General features: G+C 44.7%; 2 protein-coding genes across 18 annotated transcripts in view; one reads left to right on the top strand and one right to left on the bottom strand.

Moving 5' to 3' along the window:
* The window catches only part of PIWIL1 (piwi like RNA-mediated gene silencing 1), a 33,510-nt gene extending 32,285 nt beyond the window's left edge, over positions 1-1,225 (top strand). For all 3 annotated transcript variants that reach the window (XM_079956578.1, XM_079956579.1, XM_079956577.1), the window contains one exon: positions 830-1,225. In XM_079956578.1, the coding sequence (XP_079812704.1) occupies positions 830-946 (117 nt within the window). In that variant the 3' untranslated portion in view covers positions 947-1,225. The remainder of the gene's footprint in view (positions 1-829) is intronic.
* Positions 1,226-3,901: 2,676 nt separating this feature from the next.
* Positions 3,902-25,303, bottom strand: part of RIMBP2 (RIMS binding protein 2) — a 187,907-nt gene continuing 166,505 nt past the window's right edge. For 6 of the 15 annotated variants that reach the window (XM_079956387.1, XM_079956383.1, XM_079956390.1 and 3 more), the window contains 6 exons: positions 20,432-20,616; positions 17,763-17,931; positions 13,232-13,335; positions 10,657-10,728; positions 7,965-8,099; positions 3,902-5,560 (listed from right to left, as the gene is read on the bottom strand). In XM_079956387.1, coding sequence (XP_079812513.1) covers positions 5,369-5,560; positions 7,965-8,099; positions 10,657-10,728; positions 13,232-13,335; positions 17,763-17,931; positions 20,432-20,616 — 857 coding nt within the window. In that variant the 3' untranslated portion in view covers positions 3,902-5,368. Of the gene's footprint in view, positions 8,100-10,656; positions 10,729-13,231; positions 13,336-17,762; positions 17,932-20,431; positions 20,617-25,303 lie in introns of all 15 variants that reach the window. The other 9 variants (XM_079956382.1, XM_079956385.1, XM_079956388.1 and 6 more) reach the window with 4 other exon arrangements.

Below are 25,303 nucleotides of genomic sequence, written 5' to 3'. Positions count from 1 at the left end.
AGTTTGTCTGTGTCTGAAGCAGAAAACTGGCTTGAAGAAGCCGACCTAACTATAATTGCATCCTGTTGAGGTGATTCCTTATAAGCCTGGTAGAATCATACATGTGGTTCCATTCCATTCTGCTCCTCCCATCCAGTGCAGCTCAAATGAGTCTTGTAATCTAATCTGAACCCAGAGAAAGCTGCATGGGGATCTGCATAGCACGTCAGAGATACATTGATGGCTAAACTGCAGGATAAGACTAGCTTATTGTGACACGCAAACTAGCTCAGAAATCCTGTTATGGGTGGCTTTGATAGATTGAATGCCACTAATGAGAATGTATTAAATTCTGTTTACTTGCAGAACCTCACACAGGGGCCATCACAAAATCATATTACCCAGCATCAGTAGTACATTGTAGCCATGAGCATAAATCCATTAGGACCAAACGGCATTTCTCCAGATGGGGCCAAATGACATTTCTCATTAAAAAGGTCCTTTGAAAGTAAAACATTTCTCCAGTCATTCTTTTGAGAGGAGACATGAGAGACTTGGTCCCATCTCTCTGCCACATTCTCAATAGAATATTTATTGAGATTCTTGTTGATTTTTAACTTCTGTTGGTGAGGGCAGCAGAAAGGAGATTTCTGGGTAGATTTCCATTAAGGAGGAATGGAGGAGGCAGCTTAAATGAGATATACATTTTAATGATAATTGTGCTATCTTAGGCCCTGTCTCTTCATCATATTTGTCCTTTGAAAGTGCAACTTTTAGTTTGTGATGTGCCTAAGAGGAGGGCACCAGCTTGCTGTACCTGCCTCCTGTAATGTGTTTGTTTTCTCCATAGGGGGTTATTAGAGTTCCTGCTCCCTGCCAATATGCCCACAAGCTGGCTTTCCTTGTGGGTCAGAGCATACACAGGGAACCTAACTTGTCGCTGTCAGAGAATCTCTATTACTTGTGATCTTACAGGAGAGGATGAAGAACAGTATGGGAAGATAACTTGTATCGTAGACATTTTTCTCCCCTTTAGAGATGTCTTGAATGTGGAGCTTAAAAAAACAAATGCCTGTTTCATCATGCTATGCTGTTTCACTTAGTATTATGTCAAGCTATTACTTGTGACTTCAGCAAGATGAATTTTTAGTTAATGTTTTGTTTGATAAAGTGTACTTGGTTTTTTGAACATGGTTCTTGCTAACAAACCATATATTTCCATTTCAATAAACTGTTAACACATTAATCTGAATTTATTGGTACTTCTCATTCTGGAGGATGAGTGAACACAGTAAGCTTAAATAGAAGACCAAGTCCTCAATTGTTTCTTCATTAAATAGTAAAGGTAAAGGGACCCCTGATCGTTAGGTCCAGTCGTGGCCGACTCTGGGGTTGTGGTGCTCCTCTCGCTTTATTGGCCGAGGGAGCCGGCGTACAGCTTCTGGGTCATGTGGCCAACATGACTAAGCCGCTTCTGGCAAACCAGAGCAGCACATGGAAACGCCGTTTACCTTCCCGCCAGAGCGGTACCTATTTATCTACTTGCACTTTGACGAGCTTTCAAACTGCTAGGTTGGCAGGAGCAGGGACCGAGCAACAGGAGCTCACCCCCATCACGGGGATTCAAACCACCAACCTTCTGATTGCCAGGTCCTAGGCTCTGTGGTTTAACCCACAGCACCACCCGCATCCCCATTAAATAATTGGGGTCTTCATTAAATAATCGGGGTCAATTAAAATATGTAGTGGGCACAAGATTTGTCTTGTATGTGTAGTGTTGGAAAGCCGTCCAACCTGTTTTGGAGCCATTCTGTTTTTAACAGATCCAATTTACATCCAAATAGCAAGTCAGATTGGACAAACAAAAGTTCTGCTCTTCCCTATTAACATATATAATGGAAAATATTAACATTTTTAGATGTTACTGCAGGTATAACTTTCTTTTTCATGGAAATTGTAGGCAAAAGAGCCCCCTCCAGAACAGATTTAGCCTACCAAGTTGTAGCTGGGCAGGGTGGTTCAGCCTCAGACCAAGTGAGCAGTACTTTGACACAGAACCTGCAGGCAATATTGTTAAAGTTTGCATTATGGTTATGTTATTTAATTATATATAAATATACAACTAATAGTACGAATATTTGTTAAATTGAATACACAAGCGCAGGGTACCTGACAAATTAGTAGATGCAAAGCCTGGAAATGAGGAAAAACCCAGAAATCTTGGGTTAAGTGTGCGATCTTTGGCAAGGGGGAGATTTAAAGAGCCTTACGTCCATCTAAAACCAGGAGCCTATGTTTGTTCTTCCCCACGAGGCAGGCTTTTCCACAACTACCTACCCAGATGGCCCCAAATCTCTGCTGTTTCTCCCTACCCTACTAATTCACCTCTGGTCCCCAGGCCGGCCCTTGACCTACACACCCCAAAGACCATAAGTGCCCCCAACTAAGCAGCAGCACTGCCAGGTCTCTGCTGCTCCCGGGACTTGGAACTGGCTCTCCCCCCTAGCCCTTCACTCCCTCCTTCCTGGCACTGGTGGGCAGGGGGTAGTGCCAGGTTTAGGGCAGCACAACTGGGTCCCCCACACTGGGCACCAAGCCAAAGGACACCTCAAAATCTGGCAGCACTTGCCGGGCTTTGGGTAAGACACTGTCCTAGAGCCCTCCCACCTCCTTTCCACATCTGGAGAAGCACCCCGGGAGCCACTTCCAGTTCCCTGCCCTGCCAGGTGCCTTGTGGGCTCCGTGTTGGACCACCTTGTTCCAGGGGATTTGTTTCTGAGTAGGTGTTGTGAACGGCAAGGTCAAAGTAAAATAATGCATGTCTACTCTGTAGTAAGCACCATTTAGTTCAATTGATTTATTTCTGCTGTTTCAGCCAGCCAGCCAACAAACAGCAGCTACTGGCTTAGCTTGTGGACGTTGATTATGTCTGCTTTACCTTTATGCTTAATGTCTGTTTGGAATGCCTACAGTTGGAGGGCAGTACGTAGGTGTGGAGGAAAATGGTCCCTAGCCTTTGATGGGTGGGAATTGCAGTGGTGCCTCGCAAGACGAAAAGAATGCGTTCTGCGAGTCTCTTCGTCTTGCGGTTTTTTCGTCTTGTGAAGCAAGCCCATTAGCGGATTAGCGCTATTAGCAGTTTAGGGGCTTAGCGGATCAGCTGATAAGCGTCTTAGCGGATCAGCTGATAAGCGGCTTAGCGGATCAGCTGATAAGCGTCTTAGCGGATCAGCTGATAAGCGGCTTAGCGGATCAGCTGATAAGCGGCTTAGCGGATCAGCTGATAAGCGGCTTAGCGGCTTAGAAAAAGGGGGGGGAGGGAAAAAAACCGCAGGAACTCGCAATACATTTTCGTCTTGCGAAGCAAGCCCATAGGAAATTCATTTTGCGAAGCACCTCCAAAACGGAAAACTCTTTCGTCTAGCGAGTTTTCCGTCTTGCGAGGCATTCGTCTTGCGGGGCACCACTGTACTTACCTGTTTGTTCATGTATACACATGCATCCAGGCTTGTTCCTTCAAGAAAGACTGAAAACGGATTCTTGAGAGACTTGTTTGAGGGATTTCATTCATGATTTGGGTGGTGGTAGTGGTGGTATAGTACTACTTAAGAGAGCTGGGGTGCATGGCAATCTGTCTATACCGAAATCTTTTGATCAGGCATAGGCAAACTTGACCCTCCGGATGTTTTGGGACTACAACTCCCATCATCCCTCACCACAGATCCTGGTAGCTAGGGATGATGGGAGTTGTAGTCCTAAAAAAAATCTGGAGGGCCAAGTTTGCCTGTGCCTGCTCTTGATGCTCTGAAAAAGAATGACTGCATTGTATTAGAAGAGAGACTGGGCTCTTCGGGGTTTCTGAATCCTTGAAGAGCTTGCCGCCTTCCTAACTTTGTCAATAAAGAGACAACAAAGACAAACCTACAAAATATCAAATTTATTTATATAAAATATTTTACACATGAACAACTGTACACATGCACACGCCCACACAATACTTTACCACAAATTTAGGCCAGTATTTTTCTTTTAATTTCATAAATCTAGCACACTAGATTATTTTACAAGAATTTACATTATATTTCTTTGAAGACACAATGGGGAAAAGCTTTGATCATTCATATTATAAACCTTCCATCAATTACAAAAAGAAAGGCAGTCTGAAAAGTATGTATAAACAGTAAAAAGAATTTACAAATGGACAAGTTACAAAAGAGTAACAGCCAAATATGCCTGCCATCAACTACATAGGGCTTTTTAAAATCTTTTTTCCCCCTCCCAAACCACAATGCCAATATTAGGACATAGTATGTAGTGGCAAACGTAGCAATCTTTATCTGTTTTAGTAACTTCTTGCTGGCGATGGTCAGTGAATAACACAACTTTCTCATTGTAGTACTTCCTCACTTTTGTGTCTAGCATACTTCTGAGATCAGTACCAAAAAAATGGTGTCCAGCTCGACTGCATTGCAAGATACTTTATTTTTTTAGAAAAATTATCTGGCTGTTGGAATACCAAAACCTTTACTGGTGCCAGGACCTACAGAAATATATATATATATATATTTAAAATGGCTTGACTGTGCATTCTCTGAATATTTTTTATGCAGTAAATCTGGCTTTTGATGTACTTGAGAGGTTGACTAGCAGAACTCGTACAGATGTTTAAGAATGCATCTTTGCACAACACTTTCAGACTCCCAGGAATTACATTGGACATTGAACTGAGTCCGCAACACCAATTACTTGATCTTTTAAAATTACCAATGTCTTGGTGAAAGATGGAAAGACAGTTGAATACACAGTACATACAAAGTATACGCTGTATAGTTTTAGACAGTACAAATCATTTGTGCATTAATAAGGCAAACATCAAGGCGGAATAAACTAGGAGTTTCAAGACCATTTATGTGTAAAGTTGTGGGTAAACGGCAGAAGAGGGATCAAAGAACAATATTTTCTTTCTCCGCTTTAAGGGAGGGAAACGTACCAAAATGTATCCAAAGTTGGTAGCTGGAAGAGAGTTGCCTTGTCATGATATGGTTGGTTCTCGTGATGTTCCTCAATCCCTTCAGTCTTCCCTTTATATATATTTTTAAAATGCATGTTGGCAACGCTGTGCTTTTTAGTAAGAATGCCACGTTGATTTTTTTCCCCTCCCTCCCCTCCTTGCCATCTGATTTAAGGAACTTGACACCAAACCAGTCAGAGATGTTTCTGCTGATGTCAGAATGTGCTAGGAAATGGCCAGGTTCTCTATAGAAAGAGGTTCAGAATAGTCATGAAAGCCCTAGTTTTTTTTTTGAAGTTTTTAATCATTTTATTTTGTTAAGAAAAAAATAAAATACATAGATCTGAAGCTTTATAGGTTGTCCAGATGAACACGAAATCATTTCACTGCACCAAGCTTTTTCAGAAGTTTCTTCCCTTTGGAAATCAGCCCCTTTTTCTTTTTGGAGGACAGTTCCCTGCCTCGCCCGGGACTACCAGAACCCACAGATGACGTAGGTGACCCCGTATGGAGATGGACTGTGGGGGATGGTGCTCTCCTTGGTGATGTACCTGTATTCTCAGGAGGAACCTAGTAGGTACATTGTTACAGTTTACTGAATGAAAGCCAAACAACAAGAAAGTCGGTAACATTATTTTTTTTTGTTATTTTTTTTTTTTTTGGACAATCCATTTTTTTTCCTTTAAAGTATGCCACACAACAGATTTAGCTAATTTACCAAAGTAGTGAGAAAAAAACAGCATATACAGCTGAAGGGTTGAATTTGTGGGGGTTTTTGTTTTGTTTTGGTAAAATAAATTGCACTGCTTATTTTAACCGGGTGACTCAGAACTGGATTTTGGCCCAAATTAAAATTGCCTTTTCACATTGCGGTACTCTTGGTGACCCTGAGCACGTGAGAAAATTGCACTAAGTACTACAAATGCCAAGTTCTATATATACACCAGCCAGTTTCCACAGGGAATCGCCAGTTGTGGAGATAATATAATCAGAGGCTTTTCCCCCCTTTAATTTTTGAGATCCATTGGACACTTTTTTTTAAGAAAAGCAATACTGTATATACATATTTTATAAGATGGCACACTGGTTGAAAGAAAAAAAGCTAAAATGAACCTTAATCATAATCAAAGAAAGCTTCCTGACCTTCGATGGTAGTAATACACACTTTTTATACAATAGGATTTCTTGTAAAATGGCTGGTACAGGGAATGAATATTTCCTTGCACAGAGTGCATTGATATGTATGAAAGTCATTTGAGAGTGAAAACTTGTGAGTGACCACACCAGTCGCAGTGCTTGCTTAATGCTTATAAGCCGGCCACCAATTCTTTCTGGCAGCTATGACACTTGCGTGGTCCCCACTGTATCCAGAAAATCTAGATCAGGCTCAGTTTAATGAACGGAACTGAAATTGAAGAGAAGAGGTCACAAGCTTACTTTGATCTCAAATCAAGGTCTTTGTCTAATGAAGAAAACAAAAAAGAACCACTTCGTAGAAGCACCCCCAACGTACACCTGAAGATACCATATATATATTGAGCTCTAATGCATTCATTCATGGGTTTGAGCTGCATGTCTTATGTCAACTGTTATTGCATTGATAAACCAAAGAGCCGCCGAGTGCTTTGCAAACATGGGTGTAGGACTGTGCTATTGGAGAGTTTGCATTATTATTATTATTTATTGAATGATGACTATGGAGAAGATACTGCCATAGGCAAACTTGGGGTATCATTGACCAGCAGAGGAACTTTTAAGGCAAACAGTTGAAGCAGATATTTGAGGTTAATGTGTTCTCAGATACAACCATACCCCTTTCTTTTTATCTACCATACTGATCTGCTTACAGTGTTAAACTTATCATTCAAGGGTGGGTCTGTTTTGTGCTTTTACCCCCTCCCTCTCTTGGAGGTGGGGGGCTTTCCTCCCAGATTGGCTAACAATGCAATATGCAGCTTCTCTTTGGAATTAGACACTAGGAACACTTTTTTATGCAAACAAACAATACGTCCAGTAAGAAATATGTTCCAAATGTTAAAACTTTTTTTTTTTTTAAGAACATGAGCCCTGAATACAAGGAGGAAGAAAACAGTGAGATAAGTCAATTCTGTTGACATTTTATGACTATATAGACCCTAGAAGTTGAGAATATTTTTTTTTAGAAAAATAAAAAGGAGGGGGGGAAAAGTACATCGAAGGAAAGTCTGCAACCAACCAGGGCTAATGGTTTTGGAGACATATTTCTCTCTCTGCACATTTAGGTGCTAAGACAGCTGCATTAGATAATGCCAGCTAGCTTGAATTGATATTTTTACTGGTATCTTCAGTTGCTCACTTACGTGAAGGCTACATTGCCTTTTTTTAAGGTGTGAAATGAACACTCTTCTTCTGTTCCCAAGCAGATGAGCAAAGAAATAAAAATATACATAAAATATAATATATAAAAACTGCAGTGATGAGAGAAGACAGAAGTGAGATACTACACATGAATACTTTTCAGAGATGGGCACCTTTGTGGGATACTTGCTGGCAGCGGGGTTGGGGTGAGGATTTTGAATGGTTTGAGTTTATGGTCTACGCAAGCTTGCTGGAGCATGTCCCTTCCCTCCCCACCCCCACCCCCTTGTTCTGTGTTGCATTTAACACTATAACATACCTATATTCTGCAGCTGTTAAATAATTGCAAGGCAGAAAAATGCTTGAAAAGCTAAGCTTGCATTGCAATGAACCAAACACAAAACGAATGGTTCGTAGCTAAATGCTCGTGATACTATTATACACACTAGTGGAAGAACAAGTTATTTCTGTGTTTATTGGCATTTTCCCCGCAGCATGTCCTAAAAACAAAAAAATGGATTTTAAAAATGTTGACAGATGATACTCATAACTAAATCTGATATGAAATATGGGGGGGGGGGAGGAAACAGAACCAAAAAATAAATAAATGTGTTTTTGTTTTTCAATGCTTGCTTACCCTTTTTGCTTTCGTACGTATTGGCGTATCTTGAGTATATCGTGCTGGGGCATCAGACAAGTAGACGTCTACATCATCAGGCACTTCTTCAAGAAAGTTTGAAGGAACCAAACCCTTCTGGCCATTAAGTTCGCCCTGGAATGTAAGCGGGTGAGGTGGGAAGTGATAATCCATATTAAAGAAATCTTCCTTGCAAAAAAAAAATCCGCAAATTCCAAAAATGGTTTCCAAAATAGCTGACAGACAGTCAGGTTTACAAGGTCAAAGACACGGACCAAAAGGGAAATGTACTGGGAGGGAGCGAGAAGCAAGGAAAAGTAGGTATTGGTTGTTAGTTACAAGTAGGGATACATGAATCTGACCTTTTCGGTTTCCCATTTTCCCCAGTGTTAAGCCCAGTTCTCCGCATTTCTGCATTGGTTTGCATTTTTTTTTTTAAGTCCTCGTGAAAATCCAGCATTTTGGTATGCCATTCTTGCAATAGATACTTCCCTTTTTTGCATTTTATGAGCATCTTTGCTCGTATATGCATTTTAATTTTCATGGACTCTTAAAAGTTGGAAAGGACCCAAGAGTTATCTAGTCCAATCCTCTGCAAGTCAGGAATCTCAACTAAAGCATCTATAACGGGATATCCATTCATTTTGTTAGAGGACTGCATGGCAAAATTTGAAAAAGTGTACTTTTGATTCGTGGGTTGTTTCAGGAACTGTGAAGTAGGTAGGTTCATATGAAAACATACAGTGGTGCCTCGCAAGACACAAAGAATCCGTTCCGCGAGTCTCTTCGTCTAGCGGTTTTTTCGTCTTGCGAAGCAAGCCCATTGACGGTTTAGCGGATTAGCGCTATTAGCGGCTTTTAGCGGCTTAGCGGATAAGCGGCTTAGAAAGGGGGGGGGAGGAAAAAACCCCGCAGGAACTCGCAAGACATTTTCGTCTTGCAAAGCAAGCCCATAGGAAATTTGTTTTGCGAAGCACCTCCAAAACGGAAAACTCTTTCGTCTAGCGAGTTTTCCGTCTTGCGAGGCATTCATCTTGCGGGGCACCACTGTAAACCAAACCTACTTTCCCTCCCAGCCCTAATTTCAAATTGTAATGACCAGCTGGGATGGAGTGTTCCTGCTTCCCTTCTTTTTCCTTGATCCCCCAGTGATAAACTAGCAAACCTTAGTTAGAATCAAGGTTTTCAGAGCCATGTGAGCCATTAACACTACTTTCTCACTGATGAGCAAACCACAGTGAATCACAGAAGATCCATATGAAAAGGGAAATAATATAGAAAGTTAAAAGCGGCAGATGATCAAATGGGTAGATTACTGAAGTACCGTGACTAACTCACTAGTTTGCTACTCTACCTTGAAGCTACTTCTCTAGGATATGTATCCCCTTGTGTAAATATCAGACCTTGGCTCAGTGTGCACCTCCAAATTCAGGGTTGTGTATATACTGAGATCCTCCTAATTCCTGGATCCAGCAAAATCACTTCCTTGAATCAAGGATTCAAATTCCTGAAACAACCACGCCAGTTTCCTGGTAATGGGCCAATGAGGAAACAAAGGAAGTGGACCTGTGTCAGAGGACAAATGGGTAGCTGTCTCAACTAGGATAGTTAAAAGGACAGTGGAGAGTAGTTGATGTGAGCTGGAAGCAAAGTAGCAAGCTGGGAGGGCAGGAGAGAGTGCCATGATTGATTTCTGTTTGAATCCAAGGCTGCGGGCTCTGGGAAAAACAAGACCTTTTTGGGGTGCTGATGTGAACCTCTCCATCATAGGCTCAGGTTGTATATACAGTGGTGCCTCGCAAGACGAAATTAATCCGTTCCGTGAGGCTCTTTGTATAGCGGTTTTTTCGTCTTGCGAAGCAAGCCCATTGACAGCTTAGCGGATTAGCGGTTTAGCGGCTTTTAGCGGATCAGCTGTTAAGCGGCTTATCAGCGGATCAGCTGATAAGCGGCTTAGTGGCTTAGAAAAAGGGGGGAAAAGGGGGGGGGGAACGCAGGAACTCGCAAGACATTTCATCTTGCGAAGCAAGCCCATAGGGAAATTCGTTTTGCGAAGCGCCTCCAAAATGGAAAACCCTTTCGTCTAGCGGGTTTTCCGTCTTGCGAGGTGTTCGTCTTGCGGGGCACCACTGTATGCGTAAATAAACCACATATCCTAGAGATGACATGGTCTCTGCTCTGCCTCATCCCAAAGGAAGTAAACCCTGGGGAATCTCAGGGAACCAAGACACAGATCTAAGGAGCAGGGCCTCTCTAGTTTTGGGATCCACCATGTGGGATGCCTTCCACCAAGGAGGCTTCTGAAGCAAGCCCTGAAAGTTGGGTCATTCAGGGCACCAGGCTAAAACTTGGCTCTTTTATTAGACCTGACTGAGTAGGTGTGTTTGCTGTCCTCTGGTATTTGCAGCTGTTTCCGCTCTGTTCTACGCGTTCCTGCTGGATTTGAACTGTAGAGGGGGCGCTTCTTGTTTTTGTATCTGGGGCCTTGATTGTAAAAAGAGCCTAACTAGTCTGCTCTTGCTGGTGTATAGAAAGGCAGGGAAGGCTCTCTGGTTCCAGGGGCACTCTTGAAAAGAAAAAGAAAAAAAAAGGCTGTTCTTGGCTTGCAACACCCTGAGGGTTTGCAGCCAATGAACGGACGCGATACTGCAACTGGAACAGAGTAGTGGAAAGAAATAAACAGGACACTTACATAATAAAAGCCATCTTCATCAATTTCTCCAATGACTGTTATAATGTCTCCTGTACAAAATGTTAGCTCAGCCTGTGGAAAGAGAATAAAGGACAGCATCACCAGGTTTTGCAAAGCAGGGTTCAGTTTTTGACGCTGCGTCAAGGATCGCTTCTTTCCATATGAACCTACCCAGACCCTGAGATCATCTTCTGGGACCCTACTTTGTGTGCTGCCTCCTCGAGAGGTCCAGAGGGGCTTCCCCGTTTGTGGAATGCTCTCCCCAGAGAAGTTTGCCTGGTGCCTTCATTATACACCTTTAGGCACCAGGCAAAAACGTTCCTTTTTAACCAGGCCTTTGGTTGACCTGATCAACATCCCATACCCTTTTAAAATGTGGCTCTTTTGGGGGGAGTATTATTGGGTTACTGCTTTTATTTTTATTTTATATACTGTGATCTTTTTATGTGAACCACCCTGAGGCCTTTGGGTATAGGGCGGTATACTACTACTACTACTACTACTACTAATAATAATGATAATAATAATAATAAATTATGGATATCTAGCAGGCCTCTGTTTATTATTGGTGAGGTGACTGTATCTCCTGCTGCCACTATTTACAGAAGTCTTTTTACATTAGTCTAATGCAGCAAACAACAGGACGAGTCTTGGGGTTCCTTTAAAAACTAAGCTTTATTCTGGCGTGAGCTGTTGCAGGCCAGAGTTTCACTTCATCAGATGCACAAAGTGCAACCCTGAACTAGGAAGCACATATACGCACGAGGGGAGGAGGATGAATGTCAGAACAGACATGGGATAGAACTAGATAGCACAGCATCTGCGTTGCAGGCAGAAAACCCCAGGTTCCATCTTTCCCTTTTCTGTTTAGTATACTTTTAAAGAAAAGAGGGAAAAGAGAAAGAGGGAGCAGATGAGATGCACTGGCAGAAGGAGCTCCTTTAATTTTAATGTCTGTGTAGAAGAAGAAATTCTAAGGGAGAGTTTTTCTCATGTTGGTGTACCAACTCTATCTTCATGTTTTTGGCAAGACATTAAAAGCTGGTTCCATGGTGTTAGGTGGATGTTGCAGGTGAGTCCCTGATCTGAAACCTGTTGAAGTCTATGCCTTATGCTATACCTGGCCATAAGTGATTTTGGGTGGGAATTCATTTTAATAGGAGCAAGTTCTTTTTTAAAAACATCTTAAATTCAGTTCTGCACCCTTTTTTTTGAAGCAATGCAGTTTTGTTGTGTTAGTGAAAACAACACCATCTTTTCCCAATGTCCCCACCCCCAAATTTATGCACTTTGTAACCGATTGGTTGGTTGGGGAACTGCACCACACAATTTGGACGAGTGCAAATTTTGAAGGAGGGCTGTGTTGCAGTTCTCATATTGGGAAATGCAAATTTGATTGGCTTGGCTTAAAATGTGAACTGAACCTGATTTCTCCCCCATCCCTGCCCCTGACCACTGGCAAGGCTGGCTAGGGCTGAGAGCTGGAGTTTAACAGCACCTGGAGGACCACTGGTCTCCCTGGTGCTTCTAGTGTAAGTGCCATGATTATTTTGGACTACAGTTCTCACAAGAGAAGGCATAAACCAGCCCCCAGCCCCTAAATCTGTGGTCGTCAATGTGGTGCCCTCCATTTGTTTTACGTTGCAACTCCCACCAACCTCAACCACGATACACAGTGGTCAGGGATGATGGGTATGGAATTCCAGCAACATCTGGAAGGCACTAAGTGTCAAAGTGCCGTCAGGCAAGCAATGTCCAGAGTGAGGAACAAACTCTTTATTGTCAAATGCACCGTATGTTTCACTCTATAAGACGCACCCAGCCAAAAGATGCACCTAGTTTTAGAGGAGGAGAACAAGAAAAAAAATTATTCTCTCCCTCTCTGTGCAGCACCCCTTCAGCAAAGCGGCAGGAGAAACGGAGCCCCTTCCAGGAGAAACGGAGCTCCCGCTGTGCTCCGGAAGCTTCGGGCGGCTATCCCTGAAGCCATGGAGCCTGCATTCACTCCATAAGACACAAACACATTTCCCCTTACTTTTTAGGAGGCGGAAAGTGCATCTTACAGAGCGAAAAATACGGTACACTTACAAGTTAGGAAAAGGCATGTCTAACAGTCCTATGTGTCTCAGCTACTCCTGGGTGGGTACAACAGGGAGGCCCCAAATTTGGGCTTACATGTTTGCGTGCAAGCAGATGGAGACTGCGCCTGCATGCAACCTGCTCCTCCTGCTTCATTCCTCTCCTGGTCCTGGGAGACAGGGGAGCAGGAGAGGTAGGCACAGGGGGAGGAGGTCGGGAAGCCCTGGACTCTTCACTCTCCAATCCTGCAGCCCCCTCCTGCGTCCGACTCTCATCTCCCAGTTGTTACAGGTCCCCCCAGATCACCAATCCCTTCTTCCAAGTCAGTCTCCACCTCCGCTTCTGCTGGTGCCTACGACTCAGCACCCAGCCACCATCCAGCCAATCCCGGACATCCAGCTGGCTACCCCCCTCCACCCTCAAAGGACTGAATTCTTTCTATATCCATGTATCAATCAGGTTAGAAGAAAGGGCTTTGGTTTGCTTCAACGCGTACCTCCACGTCAACATTAGGAGAGCTCTCCCTTGGATCGTAGTCATATAGTGCTACCATTCTCCTGGTCGATGCTGCAGGCTGACGGCTGCTCCTTCTGTTCCTTTCTGTTCCAGCCAAAGAGAGGAGAAGCTATTACAGTTACTTTTAAATATATGTCACCACTATGCAACTGTGACATAAACAAGGGAGCAACCCCACCTGAGACCTTGTTCGCTAGCAAGTCACTGATTTTACAATGGACACAATGAAATAGTTTCTAACTCTGAGGTTGGCTCTGCCTTTTGATAGTGCTGTTCAGATCAGCCTTTGCCAACCTGGTGCCCTCCTGGCCTTTTTGGGAGTTGTAGTCCAAAGTCTTTGGAGGGCACAAGGTTGGCAAAGGCTGGTTCAGACGGTCAGGGACCTGGGTTTCATCTGTATCCAAACCACTTTTGCCAAATGGACTGCTCTCCTGAGCAACAGAGGGTAGAAGAACATAGGAACACAAGAAGAACTGGATCAGGCCAGTGGCTAGTCTATATCAGGATCCTGTTTTCATAGTGGCCAGGATGATGCCCCCCATATAGCAGCTTACAACATATGCTTGTAGTCTTCAAGAATTGGAAAGAACCACAAGTGGTTCACGGTTGCACCAATGGTGGCGGGAAGCTACCACTAAACTGAAGCTAAAAGGCAGGGCTCTAAATTCATCTTAAGCCTCTAAATTAATCTTAACACCTTTGCCTGGTAGAAGAACGAAGGCTCCTTCAAGATCTTTCAATGCCACTCTCTGCTGTAACAGAAACATTATTTACACCAGAAATATACACATTTTCTCAATGAGCGACAAGAGCAAACGTGGTTTGAGCAAAAGCTGCAATGTTTAGACACCAACATAAAACATTTCTCAGGGAAAGTTCTGGAATGGCCTTCCAAACGACATGAATGGGGCATGGTCCTTGCAACTGATGGATCTGGCAAAGGAAAACCATGCTTGTTTAGCATCGGTATCTCATGAAGGATGCTTTGGAGCAGAGATAGTGGGGAACAGTATGAAAACTGATGAAAGGGAACTTGGGACAGGGACTCCATGTCTGATGGACCAAGAACATCGAGGATGAGGAACGTCTGGGATTGGTACACTTTTTAGTAAGTAAGAAAGGAACATATAGCATCGCACCACACCACCTGGGACCTGGCATTTCTTTGGAGGAGACTCAAGTCACAACTGGAAAGAAGCTGAAATCTTGGTTTGGCTAGCAACTGAGCTCTGGTCCCTGCAGGTGTCAAGGCAGCCCTAAACATCTTTGAACAGCCTTTTTAAGAGGCACCAGATCCCTTTTAAAGATGCACCAAAACTGATCCCCAAGTTGGAACAAGAACTCAAGTTGTTTTCTCCTGGAGCTGAACCACTATTTCAGCTGGTCCAAGGTGCTGGTTGTAGCACTTTCGTGAATGATGGAGAAAAATAACCAGTCTCAGCTGTGCAAAGGATGCGGGAAAATAGGGACTGGGAGGAGGATGCTCAAATGAAGGAGAGGGTTTGCGAGTTTAAAGACTCCTTTTCTCATCACATCTTGCGTTGACCCTGCTCTGAAAGAGCTGCCTCCCTTGAAGATGCAGACCAGGATCCAAAAGAAGATTGAAAGTAGTTTCACGAAGCCACAGGTATGTATACCTTGTGTTGCTTTCATCAGCAGTCCCTTGACAACACACAACAAAACCACCCTACACAGCTCTACGGATCCTGGTGGTTATACCTTATGATTCTGGTGGGGTATATGGGATTAACCTGCTAAGCCTCAAGACTTTCCCCAGGGCTGTGTGTATTCCAAATATTCATGTTTGGAAACCATTTGTTTGTTTGTTTGTTTGTTTGTTTACATTCTAAGAAATCTCTATTTTCATTTACTTAAAGAAAAAAGTCTAGTCCTTATGGTTGTGGATGTGATCAGTGCTTGGTGAAAATGTAGAAGGCCTTCTCTGGCAGCAGCAAGGAGGCAGCTTCAGGGCTTAATTTGCCCTCCTTGCCCGCTGCCCAACATCTCCAGAGTAGTACAGAAAGAATCTCACACTTTTTATCATCAGGGAGTCCTTACCAACATTAACAGGTCTGATGAAGGCCGGTGTACCTTGGAAGGTGCTATACGTCCCTTCACCAAAGGCTTCTTTAAAACAGAGGTGGGCTGGCCACCCGTCAGGGACCCTTTGGTTGTGATTCCTGCACTGCAGGGGGTTGGTAGGTGACCCTTCTGGTCCCTTCCAGCTCTACAATTCTCTGATTCTGCTGTGGAATTCTGTGGGGGATATTCTAGGCCAGTAGCTTCCAAACTTCCTCACCCCCAGACCACTGGAGAATTGCTTACAAGACCATATGATTGATTTCCCTGCCAGAGCCGGCCCACCCATGATGCAGGGCGAGGCAGCTGCCTCGGGCGGTGGAACTGGAAGAGGCAGCACTCCCTTGACTCCATCCTACCCTCACTGCAGAAACAACCTAGGTAAGGGAGGCTTTAGCAGAAGAAGAACAACAAAACCTTCTGCTGCCCAGCTTTGAGTGTACCCAACCCCTAGGGGCAGAGAAAAGCTCTGTGAAACTCCATTCTCCACGAGGCACTTAATCTCAGGGTTGTGGGTTCGAGCCCCATGTTGGGCAAAAGATTCTAACTCAGAACTCTTAAAAGTAGCCAGCAGAGCTGCACAATGACCAGACCAGAGGCACCTAATGAATGCTCACATTTTACAGGTGAGGAACACCCTTTCTGCTGCCAGTATCTGATGGGATGCCTAAAAGGAGTATCAAACAAGCCAGCTCAAAGCACTTTGCTTCGTCAACAGCTTGAATCAGGTTGTTGGGTTGGGGGTTGGTTGGTTAGTTGGTTTTAAGCACAGACCTCTTTTGGACTTTCTGGACCTGCGGTGTGCAGAGTGTGAGCTCTCTTTGAAACGGTTGCAGTTGACTTCGGGAAAAGAACAAACAAAAGAAGAGAAGATATGAAGCTGTTAAGAAGGAAGGTACGGCACTTTCAAAATGTGGACTTTCAAGGACCGAGACCAGATGGGTGGCAAGGCAGCACCTCCTGAGTTCATTTTAGCCACCCGATGTGTTTGTCTTTATCACAGAGTCCTTGTTGCGCTGAGGGTGGTGTAATCCAGCATGGTTAAGGGGTTGGTTTGCTTTTCCACGTCCTCAGGATCAAAGGAGACCCCAACATGAACAACAGAGGATCAAAATCAGATTCCAACCCATCTCCCCAAACCCCTTTCAGACCAAAGGAGTTAAACCATTATACTTACTTTAAAACAACAAAAACGTAAGGTTCTTGGCCAAACTAGCCACTACATTAGCTGCATGGAAGGTGCACGTTTTTTGTGGCCAAACTAGCCACTACATTAGCTGCATGGAAGGCGCACGTTTTTTGTTTTCTAAATAAGCAGCTGCAGCAAACTGATGCATTTGAAGCACGTTTCCTGCTCGCTCTCCTGCCAAAAAGAACTTTGGGAACTGTAGTTTGCCAAGGGTGCTGGGAATGTATCCCTGTGAGGAGTGAACTACAGTTCCCGGGATTTTGGGGGGAGGTCAGGTGCTTTAAATGTGTGCAGCCAGCTTCTTTCAACCTCTGCTGACAAAAATAGATGGAAGCTGTTGTTTGTCTTCCAAGGAAAGCTCCTTTGGGTGTCCCCTTGGGGAGGGTGCAATGTGGGGAGAACAGAAAGTTACCCCCCCCCATAGTCCCGAGACAGCTCAGGCTGTCTCACAGGTGCTATTTACATAACTGAAGAATGTGCATGTAACCAAGCAATTAACATTACATCTAATTCGGCCCTTTGCCTCTCTAGTTTTTGAACCTGAGCTTATTCTGAAGACTACTTGTTTCCTACACAGTGATGACCTGCCTGGTCCAGAATATTGTGCGATTCAGGCCATGACTCAGAGCTGCAGGCAGGGGTCTCTGATGGGAACAACAAGCAGAACACGCCATGCAGATTCTAACCATTCGGAAGATCGACATCTTTTCTTTGAACCGATGAATTGTTGGCAGTGGCTGTGTTTTAAAGGTCTCAATAGGGGGGAACAAACATTTCTATTTGAGTTAGCTCTTATTCGTATTCACCAGGAGTGGGGAGCCTAAAGGCCAAAGACCAAAGACCAGCCCCCCAGGCCTCTCTATCTGGAACTTGGTAGTCTCTTCCTGAGGCCACACCCCTCGCAGGCCCTCCCTGGCACCCAAAGTATTTTTGCCTGGCTGGAATGTGTCCTTGAACTCTGGGTAGCCTAGCACTTCTCCAGATAGCGAGGTGTGCGTGCAGAAACCAGTCTACTGTGCAAAGGCCAAATAGGCATTTGCCGCCCTGCCCACTTTGGCCTTGGCCCCCAAGACCTAATGCGGCCCTTGGGTTGAGAGGTTCCCTACCCTTGGCTTACGCAGTAAGCTAATTCTGGGCAGATATATTCTACTTGACCGCAGGCCTACCGCTGAACTGGGGAGCATTTCTACAACTGTTGCAGAGTCCCAATGGCGTGATGACAGCTACAGGTGGCCTCCCTTACCTATTTTCTCCACAGGGGTGTTCAGAGGGAGGAACCCTTGCTTCAGAAGCTGCTCCATCATAGCTTCGTCGTCGGCTTGGATTTCAGAGACCATATTGCAAGGAATAAGGCCCAGCCTCGCGCAGGTTTCCCCCCGGTAAAATCCATCAACGTCTTTATCGCCGTACACCTGATGTTGATGAGGGACGAGAAAACAAACAAATGACTTACTCAGTTTGACCAAGCAGTTAGGCATTTCTGAAGTTTGTTTGTTATTCGTTGTTTGTCTGTCAAGGAAATAAACAACTATCTGACTTTTAGAAGGCATCTGAAGGCAGACCAGTTTAGGGAAGTTTTTAATGTTTGATGTTTTATCACATTATTATTATTATTATTATTATTATTATTATTATTTTGGGAACCACCCAGAGCAGCTGGGGAAACCCGGCCAGCTGGGCGGGGTATAAATAACCTTTTAAAAACAACAACAACAAATTTCTGCGCTTTCCTCCTAAAGTCCCAAGGTAAAGGTAAAGGTAAAGGGACCCCTGACCATTAGGTCCAGTTGTGGATGACTCTGGGGTTGTGGCGCTCATCTCGCCAGAGCAGCGCACAGAAACACTGTTTACCTTCCCGCCAGAGCAGTACCTATTTATCTACTTGCACTTTGACGTGCTTTCGAACTGCTAGGTTGGCAGGAGCTGGGTCCGAGCAATGGGAGCTCACCCCGTTGCGGGGATTCAAACCGCCGACCTTCCAATTGGCAAGCCCTAGGCTCTGTGGTTTAACCCATAGTGCCACCCACATTACAATACTGCACAATATTAAAGACTGTTTAAACAACTTAAAATTACAAAAGGTGGGTCCTATGAACATGCACCTCAAATGTCCAACACCAGGTGAGTAAAGAAGTGCATCTTCAGCATTCTCCAAAAGCTGTACAATGAAGGTGGCAAAGGCACCTCTGTGGGGAGGGAGTTCCACAACTAGAATCGGCTGGCTCTGCCTACTGCTGGCTCTGGCACCATCTGCTGATGGTCTCCTTGCCTTCCAAGGACCGGCCAGTGCGACTGGTGGAGTGGAAAGCAAGAAGCCCAAACAGCAGATGACTGTTTTACAATTCAAAGTACTCATTTATACATCCTTAAGATATCAATGACTTCCCTTCTTCTCTTTTTTCCATGGTTCATTTTACATATCATAAATCCCTGCATATTTCACAGAAACTATACCATTCAGTATTCCATGATTACAACCATCATAACTTATTTACACTGTTGAATTTATTTCAGTGCTGCCAGTGTTTTCAGCTGTACACAGTCATTTCGCATATATTAAATAAACGTTTCTCGATCTTCTCTAAACGTATGTTCTTCTTGTTCTCTTATTCTATATGTTAAGTCTGTAAACTGCACATATTCTGTCAGCTTAAGTTGCCATTCTTCTTTAGTTGGGACCTCAATTGTTTTTCATTTTTGGGCTAACCAAACATGGGCCGCAGTAGTGGCATACATAAATAACCTTTTTTGACACCTGGGAATGTCAGTCTGAATTATCCCCAACAGAAAGGACTCTGGTTTGAGGGGGAAAGTACTTTTAAACATTTATTTCAATTTGTTATGGATCATTTCCCAATACTCTTTTACCCTTTTACAAGTCCACCACAAAAAGTTCCCTCAACCTCTTTGTAGAGCCAACTAATTCTAGTCCTGCCCCAACACCAACATCCTCCTCCCCCCTGCTTAATTCTAACATGGAGACCAAAGGAGATTCTGACAAAACACCAGGAAGAACTTTCTGACAGTAAGAGGTGTTTGACAGTGGGACGGGACTCCCTTGGAAAATGGTGGACTTTCTTTCCTTGTGTCAGGCACTGTGCTGAGGAGGCATGGTGGGAGCCGCCGCCTCCCTCCAACCCCAAATCTCCCCAGGAGCAGGAGAACAGTATAGATTTGGAACAGTGGTTTGCAGAGGGGCATAGCTCAGAAGGCAGAAGCTGGGAAATACTGGATGGGGAACAGCTAGGAGAAGAAACGCTGGGAGAGGGAGGGTTAACCGATTTACAGTCGCTGGATAGTATTCCTTCCCCACCCCCATCTAGAAGGGCTCAGAAAGTCTCCAAACAGAAAGCACAGAGAGCACAAGGTTACAAGATGTAGGAGTGATGTAGATTAATAGGGATGCAAGGGGAGTAAACCTTAATTGTGAGCACCGCCATTCTAGAGAGATGTGTTCTGTTGTGTCTCAGTGTGATTATTAAAGATTCTAACTGGTAAGACGACTCCTTTTCCTTTGTTCTGCTTATCTGCTGCCAAGGTGGAAGGAAGCTGATTCCCTGAAGCCTGACACCTTGGAGGTTTCTAAGCAGTGGTTTGGAGGCTATCTGCCATGGTTGCTTCAGTTGAGATTCCTGCATTGTTGAGGGCGAGACTAGATTGCCCTCAGGCTCCCTTCCAACTCTTCAATTCCATGATTCTGTGATTCGAAGGTGGAACGTGACAGCCAAGGCCATCCCATTTACTACTTGTGTGTAGGAGAACAGGCAAGTGAGGGCTGGCTGAATGCACATTCTGATTGGTGGGGCGGTGCCCCTTCAGCCCTCACAGACTGGCCCCCACGGGTAGAAGCCATAACTGGTTCTAGCCCCAATCCTGCATGAGTGTGCTCTGCTTCTGCTTCACAGGCCATACCTTGATAATCTGCCCTTCTTTAAATGGGAGCTCCTCTTCAGCCGCATCAGGATTGGGAGACATGGTCAGTGGGTCGTAGTCAAAAAGGGCAACGAAGATCCGCGTGGAAACCTCCTCTGCACCAGGGTCAGTTTCGGATTCTTCGTAAATCTCTGGGGACAGACGCTCTCGGCTACAGTACCCATCTGCAAAATCAAGGCCAGAGGCCAGAAAGAAAGTTCAAGTACGCGTGAGGGAGCAGCATTGCGAGATGATCTTTGACAGCCCTCCATGCAGGCGCCACTCAATCTCATTCAGCAAAGACCCCAACTTGTTCCTAGGATGCAAAATAGACAGAGGATGTGAGAACATAGGAAGAGACCTCCTGGATCAAGACAGAGGCTCACCTAGTTCAGCATCATCCATCTGTCAAAGGCTAATTTAATGCTTCTGAGAAGGCCACAAGCAGAGCATGAACGAAATAGCCTTCAGCAGCTGATATTCAGAGGCACAGTACCTCAAAACATGAAGGATTTATTAAGCTGTCATGATTAACAGCAAGTTTGTCTATTCCCCCCTTTTAAAGCCACCCAAGCTACTAGTCATCCTCACATCTTGTGGCAGAGAGTTCCGTAAGTTAATCAAAGGCTGCATGAAGGCAGTACTTTATTTTGCACACCCTGAGTGTGCTGCCAGATGCAATTTTATTAGATGAGCCCAGGTTATGGTACAATGAGAGAGGGCAGAACATTTTTGCTCTAGCCACTAAGCGCTGGCACCAAAGGCAGAGGCCCAATGTCTGTGTCGTAAGCAATTTAGAGTGGACATTTATGCAACGTGAAATTAGAGAAAGAGGACACACATTTTTGCCTAAAACTTACACTTGCTAATTTATAGGAATAGATGCAGATTTGGGAATCACGGCTCAAGTGAAATAGAAATGCAATACAACTCACCACAGTGAGGGAGACGTGTGTCCCGGTGGTCCTTGTGTGCTTGCCCTGGCCCCTGCTCTCCCTTCTTAGCATACATTCTTTATTAACTTTAAACCTGACTTGGTTTATAGCTCAGTTGGTAGTGCATGAGACTCTTAATCTCCGGGTCGTGGGTTCAAGTCTCACACTGGGCAAAAAGATTCCTGCATTGCAGGGGGTTGGACTAGATGATTCTTGTGGTCACTTCCAACTACAGTGGCACCTCTAGTTGTGGACACGATCCATTCCGGGGTGCCGTTTGCACCCCGAAAAGTCCGCAACTAGAGTAGCGCTTCTGCACAAGCACGGAGTGTGATAGAGCGCTTCTGTGCATGTGCAAAGAAGTGCATGTGCACTTCCGGGTTTGCCGCGTTCGCAACCCAAAAATCTGCAACATGAACCTAACGCAACTAGAGGTATGACTGTATAGAAATTATTGTTGTCATTATTTATTTGTGTTGAAAGCGGGTTTGGACTGGAGAGCCCTTCAAACCCAGCCAGATGGGTGGGGTATAAACAATAAATTATCATCATCATCATCATCATCATCATCAACATCATCAAAGGGTGGACATGTTCAAATAGAGGACTGTCCTCTGTAAAGTAATACACAAGGTCATGGCTACTCTATAGCAATCCTGCATTTTAGTCTGTGGCTCATAGCGGCTGTCAGTGCTCACGTGGACACTGTGGATGGCACAAGGGTGGGTGGTATTTAAACCAAACCTACTTGATTTGCACTTCCTGAAACAATGCACAGGCAGAGATATAAAAATGCTTCACACTGGGGTGGGGGGGGGAGAATGCTTTTCCTATTGTGTAGATTAGAGGAAATTGCATACAGAAATGCATAGATTAGGAGAAATTCACACTGAAAAGCTTGTTTTAATGAGGTAAAGGTAAAGGGACCCCTGACCATTAGGTCCGGTCCTGACCGACTCTGGGGTTGCGACGCTCATCTCACTTTATTGGCCGAGGGAGCCGGCGTGCAGCTTCTGGGTCATGTGGCCAGCATGACTAAGCCGCTTCTGGCGAACCAGAGCAGCACACGGAAATGCCGTTTACCTTCCCGCCGGAGCGGTACCTATTTATCTACTTGCACTTTGACGTGCTTTCGAACTGCTAGGTTGGCAGGAGCTGGGACTGAGCAACGGGAGCTCACCACGTTGTGGGGATTCAAACTGCCAACTTTCTGATCAGCAAGCCCTAGGCTCTGTGGTTTAACCCACAGCACCACCCGCATCCCTGTCTTAATGAGGACTCAAAAAGAAAAAGAAAAAGCGAATAGATGTGAAAATTGCAACACTGGAAAACTGTGAGGATCCCAACTGGACAGATTATCCCCTCCCTAGTGGACACGTTGCCTCGCTCCAGTTTATGAACAACAGGTGTGCAGCCAGTTGCTAACATGGCCCTAAAACTACAGCTCTGCTTGAGTACTCGGCGCCTGACCCCCACTATGGTACATGGTTTTGGGGACATCCATTTGGGGATCAGATGGGCTCCGGCCACACATTTAACCCTGCTATGATGAGGCAGCTGTGTCAAGACCCTCATTTCCCAACAGTCCACACACCCTGCCTTTGTGTCCACGAGCGAGATGGAATGTATTGCGTTTCCATTTCAGTTCTAACCATCGTTTCCAAATCTGCTTGTCTTTTTCTTCTGAGTGTAACCTCCCCTTGGGATGATCTCACATTTATTATGACTAATATTCATAATAAATGACATGAAAAGACCAGGCAGCCTTACGGCTCGGCTGCAGTAAAGAGGGACCCCCAGGAAGAGAATAATAAGTGGAACTTGCAACAAAAGGTTGCAGTGTATCGTGTTGCTGTTCAGGATTCCAATCATCCAGTTCAATTTCCCCTCCTTCACCCTGTATCCCATCCCCCAACCCCAGTAAGTCAGAATCCTGTGGCCTCTGAACATACTGCTTTGAGCCCCTTCAACTTGGATCTCCCACCCACCCAATTAAAGTTGATTTCATTATTCTGCAAATCTTAAGGTTCCCCCAATCCTTCCCTCTTGTGGGTGGGTGGTGCCTGGACATGGCTGAACATTTTTAACAGCTACTGCTATTCCCTTTGGCCACACCAGTTTTTATATCATTCCCTCCAGTGGACAAAACTATTTATTTGTTCATTTATTTATTGCCCACCCTTCTCCATAAGGTCCCAGGATGACGGGCAGCATTAAAACGATATTACAAACCATTTAAAGCAACTTACAACCATAAACATAAGGAGGGTCCTGAAAACATACACCTCAAAGTGCCCAAAGCCAGGGTGATTTCTTTAATTGCCAAGTTGGGGTGCTAGGACTATTTACTCTCTCCAGTAATAAATTAGCTGATCTCCTTCTGCCTGGAGGAGTAAGACTGGAACCTGGGCTATTGTGTCCCCAGCCACCAGAGAAATTTGCAGATCGGCAGGAGGGCTTCTGCAGATTGGCATGTTTACAGTCCACCAGTCCCTGCCTTCAGCTTCTCCTGCCTCCTTGCTCCAGAGACAGAAGCTTGGAAGCTACACTCTAGGGGTGTTTGCTAGGTACCTTAACAACACCCCTCCTGCACTGTTACCCTGTGCTGCAGAGCAGAAGTGTCCAACTCCTACCCATTGGCTCCACAGGTGACCTTCAGTCAATAGTAGCAGTCTCTCAGTCTAATCTACCACGCAGGATTGTTTTGAGGATAATTTTATGGGGGGCGGGAAGGGGAAATCACATAGGCTGCCTTGAGCTTCTTGGATGAAAGGCAGGATATAAGTGTAATAAAAAATAAATATTAATAAAAATCTATCTATTCCTCCATCCATCTCCCACTTGCAGCCCATGCTATTCACACAATCCTGCACAATTTTACAATCAAAGTCATCACATGTTGACTTTTGCAGAATATTTGGCCAATGCAGACCAATTTCCTGGAAACTCTGTGTTGGCATCCCTCCCCCAACCCCATATGCCTTCCTCTAACTTGACTGGTTTCAATGGTTTTTTTTCCAAGTTGTGATGAGCATTAACCAAAGCAAGTGCTGGTGCGTTCACAAGGAAAGTCGATTTGTGAGGACTTCATAATTGGTGGTGGGATAATAACTGTGGGAAGGGCCTCTGAGTTCCCCGTTCCTATTTCCCTATCTCAAGTGTTTACATCAGAGTCTCTTTGATGAGTGAAGTGTTCCAAGCAAGACACCTGGACCGAATCTGCAATGAGGCCCATGGCAAAATGGTACCACAGAAACTTTCAGTGCATAGATAGCTACAGAGAAGAAGAAGAAGAAGAGTTTGGATTTGATATCCCGCCTTTCACTCCCTTTAAGGAGTCTCAAAGTGGCTAACATTCTCCTTTCCCTTCCTCCCCCACAACAAACACTCTGTGAGGTGAGTGGGGCTGAGAGACTTCAAAGAAGTGTGACTAGCCCAAGGTCACCCAGCAGCTGCATGTGGAGGAGCAGAGAGGCGAACTTGGTTCCCCAGATTATGAGACTACCGCTCTTAACCACTACACCACACTGGCTCTCGAGAAAAGTCTTACCGCAACTTTAGATACCATTTGCTGAGCAGAGCAATTGGCCTTTATTAGCTTTTAGCTCCCCTGAACATGCCTTCACCCGGTCAAAGTGGCTGTCTTTGCACAAGAAGACCACACTTGAGAACTGACCACAAACACTCTTGTCTATATTATGGATGCAATCCACAGCAGACAGTGTCCACGCCATTCCCTTTGGAATCCAAGGAACTTAAGACAAGTGACATGCTGAGATCCCATTCAGCTTTTGTGCATGGGATGGGGAACCTGTGGCCATCCAGATGTTGTTTGGCTGGGGATGATGGGAGTTGGAGTCCATCAATGCCTGCCTTAACAGTGTGCTGGATCTGGGGCTGGCCTAGATGCGGAAAAGGCATGTGTTTTGCTTTTAAC

The sequence above is a fragment of the Podarcis cretensis genome, assembly GCF_951804945.1.
Source record: "Podarcis cretensis genome assembly, chromosome: 16".
In the NCBI taxonomy this organism is placed as follows: Eukaryota; Metazoa; Chordata; class Lepidosauria; order Squamata; family Lacertidae; genus Podarcis; species Podarcis cretensis.
Note: the sequence above shows the minus strand (reverse complement) of the source record. Positions and strands in the feature narration are given on the sequence as shown.